Here is an 11,423-nt window from a genome sequence, read left to right as displayed (position 1 = left end):
CAATGAGACCTAAAAATGGTCCCAACCCTACAAATAATATCAAGATGTTGTGAGGTGGGAGATGTTTCTGTTTGGAATATCCTTTTTCCTTGGTCATGGGTCATTGTGAATAGTCATAGCATAGTATGTACGACTAGTATTTCCCTGTCGTATTCGTATATCTTTGCCTCTTATCTTTTCTTACCTTATTTTTGCCATTATTCATATGCTTGGTCACGAAGAACTCCGTGGAGACTATTCTTCTTTCTTAAGATCTTTATTCTCGCTAGTTGGTAACTTCTTGACTTTTTATACGAAAACTGGCCCAATGGGAAAAGTCGTTTTAACGTATTTGTCATGCTATGAAAAAAATGCCTTATCCAACTCCCGGTGTTACATCCTTAGTTACGTTTCGTACGAAAAAGAATTCATTTTTTCTTAACACTGACTTCATTAGCTGTCATCAGATGAGTTCGATTTAATTTATCTCCTTTACGGATCTCAAAAATCAAATTCATCTAATGACTTCATTAGCTGTCATCAGATGAGTTCGATTTAATTTATCTCCTTTACGGATCTCAAAAATCAAATTCATCTAATGATATACAACACAGTGCTATTGATGCCATTCAGACAGTAGACAATCCATTTTTTAGCATCCGAGTCAAACTTTAACAAGTTGGGAGGATTGGGGAAATTATGGCAACGTAGTGGGTGACAAGCGACAACAATGTGTTGTGTGTGACAGTTTTTCTTCAAGTTGGAGGTGTAAAAATTGGCCAAAAGAGAAAAGTTGGGTGGAAACAAAAGTTCAATTTTTGGGGGAAAAAGAAGGGCAAACCCTAATCCAGGAGGGACAGGGAAGAAAACCATAGTGTTGGGACTCTGTAATTTAGGAAAATATTCAAAGATTAACATCAAAAGAGTCAATTAAACACACATTAATTACGTAAAATTGACAGATTCAATGAAGCTTGCTTGGTTTTGAATAGCATTGTCAAAGAGAGGTTGCTTTACACCATGAAATTCGTTAGTTGTGGTAAAAGAAACCTCACGAAACCATACACATTACATATCGTAACAGATAAGCGTCTCAAAATTCCACACCACAACAGAAAACACTTCAATTCCACTTTTTGAAGAAGAAAACACACCCCGGAACTCAACCTTATTGCGCTACATGTGAAGGGACTTGCAACCAAATGAAGCATCCCGGTTCTCCGTCGGCACTTCCCTTACTGTTTCTATGGAGTCTTAACTGGTACAATTCACTTTTAACGTTAGGAACATTTTTGGTCTAAAAAATCACTCATGATACCATTCACTTACAACACTATTTGTCCTTTTGATTAAAACTAAAGTTTTTGGAAACTTTCAGTTAATTTTCCCTTGTTTTTATCCCTCGATTCTCCTTTGAATTATTCAAGCACAGGCTAGGACAAAGAAAAATGCGGATGAAAAAAGAGAGAACACAATTCATTTGGCCACGAAATCCATTGGTTACTTGCAAACTAGGTTGTGCTGCTTGTAAAAATAGCCAAATCTTTACAAAACACAACACGTTCCACAGGAATTCAGCTTTTAACAATGCCGGCTAGACATGCTCGATATTTTACAACATAAACCAACAAAACTGAAAGCAATAAGAAATTTCCTTGACGGAAAAACATCATAACAGCAGATAATCTGTATACTTACATTACAAGGACGGGAAAAAGAGGTCGACGCAGCCTATGTACAAGGTGGAATTGTTTGACAAAAAGCAAGTCCCACGTCAACTTGCTCGAATCAAAAGGTAATACATATTTATCTATATCTATATTATAACCAGATAGCTTCCAAATAAACTAACTGCAGAAATACGTCCAAAACTGGATATATCAAAAGGGTATACATTCGCCATCTATATGCGACTCTCGTCAGCTGAATTTTGAAAGTCAATAGTGAAATGGCTCACACCAACTCCATTACTTCATATATCCGAATAGCTTATAGTAGGGACCCTCACAAGAACACCATGACTATCATCTCGCCCCCAAAACTCTACACGTTTTTCAGTATGATGCATGATGGAAATGGCCAAAGGGGACGTAAAATGGACAACAAAAAGAACATATGATCCAAGGATAATTATATACCTAGTCATATACCCACAAATCTCGAGAACCAGGCTTAACGCTTCTCAGCAGTAGATGCAGATGGAAGTGGTTGACACTTCCCCTCTCTTGCATCCACACCCTCCGCACCTGATGATAGATTATCCTCCCCATGTGCATTCAAGGTCCCAGGGTTCATCTTTTGGACTTCCTCTCTGGTGTAGATGAAAATCTTCCGGACAATGCCACAAAATTCCCTGAACCAAGCATATAAAACCGCTACTTTGTAAACCTCTCAGTCACAAATTTATAAAAAAATCTCTCTTTACTCAACTTGAAGGCAATAAATGACTAATCCTGCAGATTGATAAAAGATAAATACTTACTGCCAGGGATCATCTCCAACAAGCATCATATCACCTTCATCATCAGTATAAACGATCATCCAATTCTTTTTCGGAGACATCAGCTCACCACCAAACTCAAACAACATGTCCAATTCAGCTATCAGCTCCTTGTAGTTGTTGAACTTGGTAAGATCAACAGACCTACCTAGCGCAATACCCTGCTTCTGAACCTGGAGCCAACAGCAATTTATTACGTTCAGCTTTTGATAGGCTTTCGTATTATCAACAGAGCTCCAAATAAAGCCTAAGAAAATAGTCAGGAAGGAGATGTATACCTTAGTACAACTCCTAGTTGAACCACCCTGTGATTTACCCTGAACATCTCTGATATGTTGCTGAGAAGTTTGCAAAGCTGGCTCACTGACAGCCACGAGATTATCTATTGATTTTGAGCCCCTTGATTTTTCAGAATTCAGGTCAGACTCAAAAGTTTGAGCTTGGTTATTACGAGGTGACTCATTCATCATATTTCTGTGTGACAATGCCGGATCTGGTGTTATCAGGGGAATACCAAAAAGCTTGCAGTTTCCATCTTTAGGCTTCACAGCTTCATGTTTGTCTAGTAACATCTGTGGTCTCGGCATGTTGTCCCTTGCATTCCCCGGATTCTCAAAAGGTGATGGAGGTGGTGGAGGCATCATCCAATTTCCATGAGGGAGCTCAATTCTATGCCCATTCACAACAGAATAGTCACCAAACCCACCATATCTAGAATTCCCTTGTGCTTGATGCGACATATTTCCAAGAGGACCTTTCTGATTAGAGTCCAAGCTAAGAGACAGGGGTGATGGTAACATGGACCACGAACGTGCCTGATCCAGTGAATGCTTTCGCATTGAATTAGCAGATGCTACCCCTTGATCGACAAAAGGGGGACAGATACCATGTGAGGAATCAACATTATTCCCAAAGCCTGACAGCAGATCTGTGTAAGTTGGTTCATGCCTCCCTGAGGACATCCAGTTCTCTGAACCATATCTTCTTGAAGCAGATACTACATCAATCTTCTCTTCGTCTATTGACGGTGGCCATGCAACAGATTTCTCAGTAGTATCAGACTCGCTCTCCGCAAAATTGCCTCTCAAGGTCGGGAACTCTTGACCTTGCAAGACCCTTGAAAACCCACCAGGCATCGCAGGGTCAACATTTACTTTTGATGATCCAACTAAAGTAACAGAAGAATATATTATTACTTTTTAGTAGAGCAAGATAGGTAAAAATGTTCTGCATAAAAGAATTTAAGGTATCTAAAAAGATTACAATGTCAATTAGACTGTACCTTCCCTAGTATGGACAGAGGAATCTGGAGATGACGGCACCATGTGTGTTCGAGGTCTTTTTGGCCTGGGCATTGGAAGTGGATTCAGTGCAGGAGGAGCAAGGGCAGGCTCTATTTTCCAAGGTGAAACTCTCTCTGGACGGGGAATAGTAGAGGTTTCATCCCATCTCACCTTTAAGAAACATAAGAAAGTTTGTTTTAGCTTACCCAACAAAAAATAGTCTAAATTGGTGCCCTAAGAAATTCTCCTTACCTTAAGGCATCTCCATTTGGAATCTCGCCACCTTTTGGTGTCAGCATCTTCTGTTCCAATAATGGTGCCAGTAAACCTACAACAAGATAAACTCATTACACTAAACCTACGACAAGATAAACTCGGTACACTTTCAGGTAATTAATATAAACAGAAAGGAGTCATTCAGCATCCATCAAACATACTTCTGCTCTGGAGCTTCTTCACCTTCGAACCTCATCTTAAACCGCATGCCTATAGAATAGTTGTTTTTAACAGACTCCATGTATTGATCAAATGGAACAATGAACTCAGCAGGACTTGTCCTGTAAACAAACAATTGAAACAGTACTTCAAAAACAAAATCGAACTAATCATCAAGATCAAATACTACAAACATTATAAAACACAACTTTCACAGTAAATTTGAAACCTCTAAACTAATTGCTGAGAAATACAAATAATAAAAATAGACCACACCTTGGCTTGTAGTACACAGTGAACATGGTTCCTGTTAAAATGGCATGCCATGCAGTTGCGAGGACACCAAGATGCATACTATGACTGGATATCACAGAAGATGGTACACTGCCTTGCTGTCTCATAGCACGTCTGACGCCAACGCGGAGCTCCCCATTCTCACCCCTAGGAAGTTACACGATGGTCCCATATCAGAACATAAATAAATAAATAACAAATGAACAGCAAGTTTATGGAATCTCAATTTGCGAGAAACCCACTAACCTTAAAAATATAAATGCATCTCCTGCAACAAGCCTCTTGGAGCTAACGAAAACACTCCAACCACTTTGCAGCAAATGCCTCCGTGGTTGACCTGTCATTCCCAACAGCATGTTTATTATGTAAACAATTATACTGCCGAAACTGTCTAGTAAATCTTTCTTTCACTAGTATCAGAAACAATGGTCCTAATACAGTGGTTGGGTAACACCAGAAATGCACAGGAATGCAAAGAAGGTAAGTATCAAAGAAATAGAAGTTACCTCGAAAGATATGGCGAAAGCGCCATTCACTTCCATGCAAGTCTTTGGCAACCAACTCCTGTGTTGGAGGTTGGCGAGACATGTCCTGCCAAAGCACAAGCCAAAAATAGCCACAATAAATCAAATTCAGAAATGAAGAAAAAATGAAAACAACAAACTAAAAGCAATAAAAACTAACCAGCGGTGGAAGGCATTCATCTGCATGCCGCCTTAACACTGAAAATCCACCATGGGTGCTTGTATCAGAAGCAGTTAAGGTCTTGCAAAATGAATGTACTTGAAACCGTGGTGGTGGAGGTGGGGGAGGCTCCTTCTCCACTGCATTCTCATCTTGCTAAAATTTAAAAGAACATCAAACCATCAGAATCTCAACCCATAATCAGTTTTACCCACCCACAAGAAATCAGAATCCTCACGCCAACAACTTACATTTGGTTCGGGAAGTAAAGTGACTTGTGCAAATACTTCATCAGTGTCTGGTTCAGCCTATAATTCAGTAGAAAGAAACTTATTCATTCCAAAAGCTAAATAACTTGAGTACAAAAGAAGCAGCAAAACAATTAAATCCACAATTCTTAGTTTCTTTATAAGATCAACCACCGCACTACCTTCAATGATACATTTATAACCCGGCAAAGAATCTTCGATGGAAGATTATACACTGGCATCTGCTGATCAGCCACCTGATTAGTCGACGCCTCAACCTATTTTCGGACCCAGAAAACACAATTGACAATTTAATACAATGAACGAAAACCCAGAAACACAAAACCTCAGATATATCAGCTAATAAACCCCATACAAAATAAATAAATAAAAAACTCAAATTTCCATGAAACAATGAACATATATTGAACCCAAATGAAGACTAACGAAAAATGGAAGAAAATGAAACTATTTGAAACTATTTGAGTTATGCTGAAACATGGCTGGTGGAATAGAGAAATTGAAAGTCGACCTGCTCGATGTGCCCCTGAGGGAAGTAAAAGACACGTTCCCGTTCACGCGGCACAGTCACGAGCGGCCCTGCGCAGGCGTGCCATAGCTCCGTGTAAAGCGCCGTCTCAGCATCTACACACACCCATCAAAACAAAAGAAAACAATCAACCACAGCACATGGAAAACAGGAGAACCCACAATCTGTCGGCGGAAATGAAACAAAAAGCGGCCGGGGTTTACCCCTCCCGGCGGAAACAGTAGAATGACCGTTCTGCCCCTCGCCGACGGTCCTGGGGTCGTTGTGGTCGCTGAAGCCAGACGAGAAGCTCTCCCCCCTCGGGTTGCCGCAATTATCCTTTATCGAAACCTCCGATGACGTCATTTCTTTAAAGAGCTCAGCACAGATCTCTCATCTGAAACTCTCCGCCGCTGCAATTTCTCAACTTTCACACCCACCCTGAGATCTAAGCAGCCAAAACCCTGAGTCCTGAATCCGCCACAAACTTCCACGCCTCCGCCGCTCTCCGCCTCTCTCTACCTCTGAGACCTCAATCAAAACCCTAACCCAAAAGCTCGAAACAGAAGCAAACAGCTCAAATTTCCACCACTCCAACGCTCTCTCTCTCTTCGTCAGTCCACAGCTCAACGAAAACCCCTTTCGTTTCAGCCGTCGACGCAGAGCTCCGTCAATTCTCAACCAATCCTCTCGATTCGACCGTCAATGTCAGTCTCTATCTCTTCTCTATCTCCCTATGCAACTCACCCCCTCTGTCTCTCTCTCAGCATACAGGAAGCAGCTCCGAGCTTTCTCTCTCCTCTCCTCTTCTCTCTCTCTCTCTATCTACTTTCTCTCTCCTCTATGAGTCGCTGTGTGTCTTAAAAATGAAAGTGCGAAACCCTGAGTGGTCAAAACAGCGTGCAATAATTTTCAACCGCAGTCAATTTCTAACCAAGTCCGGGTGATGACCCGTCGTCTCCGGTGACCTTCCCTTTCCAACCGTCTACACCCGGTCGACGCAAACCCCATACCAGCGACCGCTCCCTTACGTATTGGTTTGTTAGTTTTTTTTATAAAAAGTGGTATAAAAAAAATTGAGCTCAAAAAAATAATTGGTAAATATTTAAAAACAACTTATTTTTATAATTTTAGGTAAAAAAAAGTTAAAAACGTGAAGCAGTAAAAATGAGTTTATTCTCACAGCGCAGAAGTAGTTTTTTTTTTCAAAACAGCAGTACTGCATGTTTCATTAATAAAGGCGACTCTCGGGACAGTACAGAACAACGCTCGCGTTTCGCCGTCCCTAGGTGTCGTTTCCTGATTCGCGCGCTTGAGTGCGTGGTGAGTAACGACGTCGAGTACGGTTTCCAGGTGTTGGGGGACGATTGATGGGGGTGGAGTGAGGAGCAGGTAACGGCGTTAGGAAGTGGAAAAAGTTAATGTATTTATTGGGAAATGGCGTTGTCGTGCTAATAACGGGGCAGGCCTGGATGGATGTAGGAGGGTAGGAGGAGGGGTTGTCTCATAAACCGTGGTTACTTTTTCTTTTTCTCTATTTATTTTTATTTTTTACTCCAAAAATATTTTTACCATGGTAAAAGGTAGAAATTGACCCAATAGGATTCTCTACAAATTCTTTTAATGAAGATCATGAAGATTAGTAAATTGTGTCCATTTATCGTACATTATGCGATCAATTTTATTAAGTACTGTTTGTATTTAATTTTAAATAAAAATATTTAAAATAATTTTTGACTGTATGATGTACAATGAACCAATATGATTCATTGACCCCCGAAATCCTCACAAAGAGAATCCGGATTCGAAATTGACATCTATGACGAAATGTGTGTGTGTATATATATATTATGGAAAGGTTCTTATATTATTCACACAGTTTTAAAAAATGAAAACTAATGAAAATAGCTTGAAAACTTTGAGTTTTAATGATAATGACAAAATAAATGATAAAATGAATAGTATTATGATTGACTTTTTAGTGTAAAAATGTGATTTTTCGTTAAAGTGAACAATATCGAGAGTTTTTCGTTAAAATTCCCTTTTAAAAATTCTCGCTTAGATGCTAAGAGGTTGGCCACCGCCTTACTTAATCACTAGGCATTTGAAAATTAAGAAATGACGCCAAGACCTACTTACCTAGAGCCGCTTAGGTGGCAGAATAGAATTACCTAAGCACCCACTTAAGTCGCGACTGTGACTTAGACAGAAAATAGATAATTTTCATTGTATATTTGAATAAAAATGTAGAAATTAACATGTATGGCGAAATATATGTATATTTTTGGAAGGGTTCTTATACCATTCATTTATATTGGAAGGGTAACTTTTTTGGTTGTTAAACAAAAAAAAAAAAAGTTGTTGTGAACCCTTATAAACGGAGTGTAAAATGGATTTACCGAAAACAACATGAGTGAAATTAAAAAGAATCATCCTCCTTTGAATAAAAAAAAAAAAAAAAATCCTCATATTTTGTTCCCTAGTAGGCAAGCATTTGGACCAATGTGAAAATCTCATGTTAAAGGTGTTATACATGTATCATATTGGTTCATTGAATACGAACCATGTTGATTTGATCTATCGATATTTAGTCTCTATTTTTTCAATAAGACGACTTAAGTTTTAGTTTGATTTAAAGTAGCATTCAACACATATTTCCGTACTTTATACTTTCATCACTACTATTATAAAACCAAGTCATCGTTTGGGGTTACAAAGCTTCATGGAAAATAATTGGACATAAATGCCCATGAAAATTATATGACTTTCAACAATGGTTTGGAAAATCCCCCCAAAGCAATTCACTAACAGTAGGTGGGTTAAGGTTTCGCCCACTTTTTCACCCTATAATTCTTTATTAAAAGAATGACAACCAGTGACAAATTACGGTTATCCACCCCTTTCGGGGACTGGAAGACTCACAGAGGCATTTCAGCCTCCCCTTGATCACAAGTCTGACTTCCACACCAGTAACGGGTTTTTTCACCCTATAATTTTGGCTAAATTGAATTAATATTTCGTGATAAGGAAGTCAGAAAACAGCCTACGTGGTTAAAAACTTGGGATTTAAATCCTTGTGGTGAAAATCGTTAGCAAATTTAATTCAAAAGTGAAAATACCTTACAAAACCAAGACATGATTTTATACCAGCCAATTATCAAATGTTGATGAAAATTCTAGATTAGAAAAATTGAGTACAAATGTGAAAAATAAATTGAACTCTATGGCATACGTAGCGAGCCGGGATTTTTAAAAAAATTCGTACACGCAGAAGTTCATGCAAAAAGGCTATTATTAAGTAGTTTAACAATGATTTGTCTACGTTACTTAGTATTACTTGTAGGCATATATCTAAAATTGAAAAATGTGAATAACTCGATACTAATTTATTCTGCCGTCCTTTTCCGTAATAATGGCTCAGAAGGGTTTAGGGAGAAAGGTATTTTTGTGGTTATGGAGGGCGAGTCACGTGTTGGTGGAAAGGTTGAAGGAGGTAGGGCGTACCAGAGGAGTAGAGATTGGGGTACAAAGCGAGTGTGGGCCCACGTGCATTGTCCAGTAGCAGGTGTGTATGGTCTAAGCCAACGAATGTAACCTGCTTTTATGTTAATAGTGCTTAATGTTATTTATTCAAACTTCAATAAAGATGTTTCTTCAATCCTGAAGAACAACTCTTAGAGTTTCGAGTATTCGGTGGAGTGGTATCTTTAAAGAATTCTTAGTATTTTTTGGACACACGAGTCCAACACACATTCACTTGTTTGAAAACTATCCCTCACACTATCTTCTGAGACCCATCTATAAGCCCTGCAAAGAGCTTCATCTTCTTTTCGGGTCCAAGCCTTACCTTTCATTGCAAATGAGACCATTTGAAAATTATTGAAAAAATTGAAGGAAAGATTATTGGAAGAGGTAAGAAAATATGAGAATTGAAATGGTGAAAATTTTGTGACAAATGGTGTAGGAATGACTAGGTATTTATAGAAAAAAAATAAGAATTTTTTCTAATTTATTTTTAAAATTTGGCCCAAAAAAAAATTAAAATCCAACGGTAACTGACTTCAGCTAGCCGTTGTGTTTGAAATTGTGACCCCGCCCAGGTTGGCTGGCTAGATCCTTTAGGCTGATCGGTTGGCCCTTTGGCCTTTTTTGTCTAGTGGGCCCACAAGCCCTTTGGCCTGGTTCTCGGTTAGAGACGATTTTCAGGTTATTTTCGATCATCTGGCCCTCTGGACCATTCGGTTAGAGATGACCTTAGTGAGGATCCTCGAGCTACGAATGAGAATCCTCTTTGTGTTTGTGAGGATCTCAGAGATCTACCAATCACTTCCATTTATCATACATTGTGCGGTTAGAAATCATTATAATTTTTTTATTTAAAAGTGAATATAAACAGTACCTAACGAAAATTGGTCACACGATGTGCGATGAACGGACGTGAATGGAGGATCCTCATTCTAAAGCAACAACCGGAGGAATCGCAAGCTTTGTCCTGGAAAAGGTTGATATCCTATTCCGGTTCAATAATTAAAAAAATCGAAACATTTTACTTTTATTTTATGAGTAATGTTACAATTATTACGTTTTTTTATCATATTTCTAATAAAAATAGGACCTGCCAACATATGTATGTTTCATCTCTATTAAAAAGATGAAACAAGTATGTAGTAACATAACATTTTTGTTATTTTACTCGCTAACAATTTCAATCTCAATTTTTAGGGACACAAAAATCCATTAAACAATTCGCCCAAGAAAAAGAAAGAAAAAAAAAAACCTACAATGCAAAGGTTCCTTCTTGACATTCCCTTTCCCTTCAACCTTTTTCTCCAACGAAATTTTTGGGCTATTCAAGCATCTCTCATGTTCGGTGGTTATGGTTTGGAAAGAATCATTCGGTGTTATGAAGTGTGAATGACGAATGATACGTTTGGAACTGCTTCAGTAAGTAACACATAAAATTATAAATGTTTTTTATTTAAATAATAATGCTATGAATAAAATACATATTAATAAGAGATTTAGAGCTTGTTTAGATGTGTCTTTAAAATGACTGAAAATACTTTTGGTAAAAGTATTTTTGGAAATAATCCTAAGTAAAAATGCAAGTAAAAAATCTTGAAAAAACACTTAAAGTGCTTCCTCGAATAAGCACATAAATGGTGCTTCTTGTAGAAAGCACTTCAAGTGCTTATGGACCCAAAAATATTTTCTTCAAAAACGCTTTCAGTCATTTTAAAAGTACATCCAAACGAGCCCTTATACAAAAGTAGTTGGGAAAAACATTTGCTTCTCCAAAGAGCCTTCTACGACCTATTAGCACTTAAAAATTCCATCTGTTCAAAAATTTAGCAAGCTCTACTCAAGTGTACGAATGAGATTACCGAAATGGTACATAGACTATAGACTCGTTTGAAAGTGCTTTTAAAATGACTAAAATACTTTTAAAATCAATCTTTAGTAAAAATTCA

General features: G+C 38.2%; 1 protein-coding gene across 1 annotated transcript; it reads right to left on the bottom strand.

The window, feature by feature from the left end:
- Positions 1-1,613: 1,613 nt before the first annotated feature.
- Positions 1,614-6,834, bottom strand: LOC103958273 (auxin response factor 2B). The gene is made up of 14 exons (XM_009370525.3): positions 6,177-6,834; positions 5,956-6,068; positions 5,606-5,701; positions 5,427-5,483; positions 5,176-5,331; positions 4,998-5,082; positions 4,738-4,828; positions 4,474-4,638; positions 4,200-4,319; positions 4,015-4,090; positions 3,762-3,933; positions 2,758-3,647; positions 2,462-2,652; positions 1,614-2,332 (listed from the first exon to the last, which is right to left on the bottom strand). The coding sequence occupies exons 1-14, from the start codon at positions 6,316-6,318 to the stop codon at positions 2,152-2,154; spliced, it is 2,535 nt and encodes an 844-aa protein (XP_009368800.1). The 5' UTR covers positions 6,319-6,834; the 3' UTR covers positions 1,614-2,151.
- Between the last annotated feature and the right edge of the window lie 4,589 nt (positions 6,835-11,423).

The sequence above is a fragment of a genome, unplaced genomic scaffold (assembly GCF_019419815.1).
Source record: "Pyrus x bretschneideri cultivar Hongxiangsu unplaced genomic scaffold, Pyrus_bretschneideri_v1 Contig3, whole genome shotgun sequence".
Classification (NCBI taxonomy): domain Eukaryota; kingdom Viridiplantae; phylum Streptophyta; class Magnoliopsida; order Rosales; family Rosaceae; genus Pyrus; species Pyrus x bretschneideri.
Note: the sequence above shows the minus strand (reverse complement) of the source record. Positions and strands in the feature narration are given on the sequence as shown.

What these genes read in the sequence shown, in the direction of transcription:
- LOC103958273 (XM_009370525.3), bottom strand. Translation starts at nt 6,318, where the DNA reads ATGACGTCATCGGAGGTTTCGATAAAGGATAATTGCGGCAACCCGAGG. An exon ending in CTTTACTTCCCGAACCAAAT is followed by an intron (nt 5,332 to 5,426) that starts GTAAGTTGTTGG and finishes TTTAAATTTTAG; the next exon opens with CAAGATGAGAATGCAGTGGA. An exon ending in CAACTAGGAGTTGTACTAAG is followed by an intron (nt 2,653 to 2,757) that starts GTATACATCTCC and finishes TGTTGGCTCCAG; the next exon opens with GTTCAGAAGCAGGGTATTGC.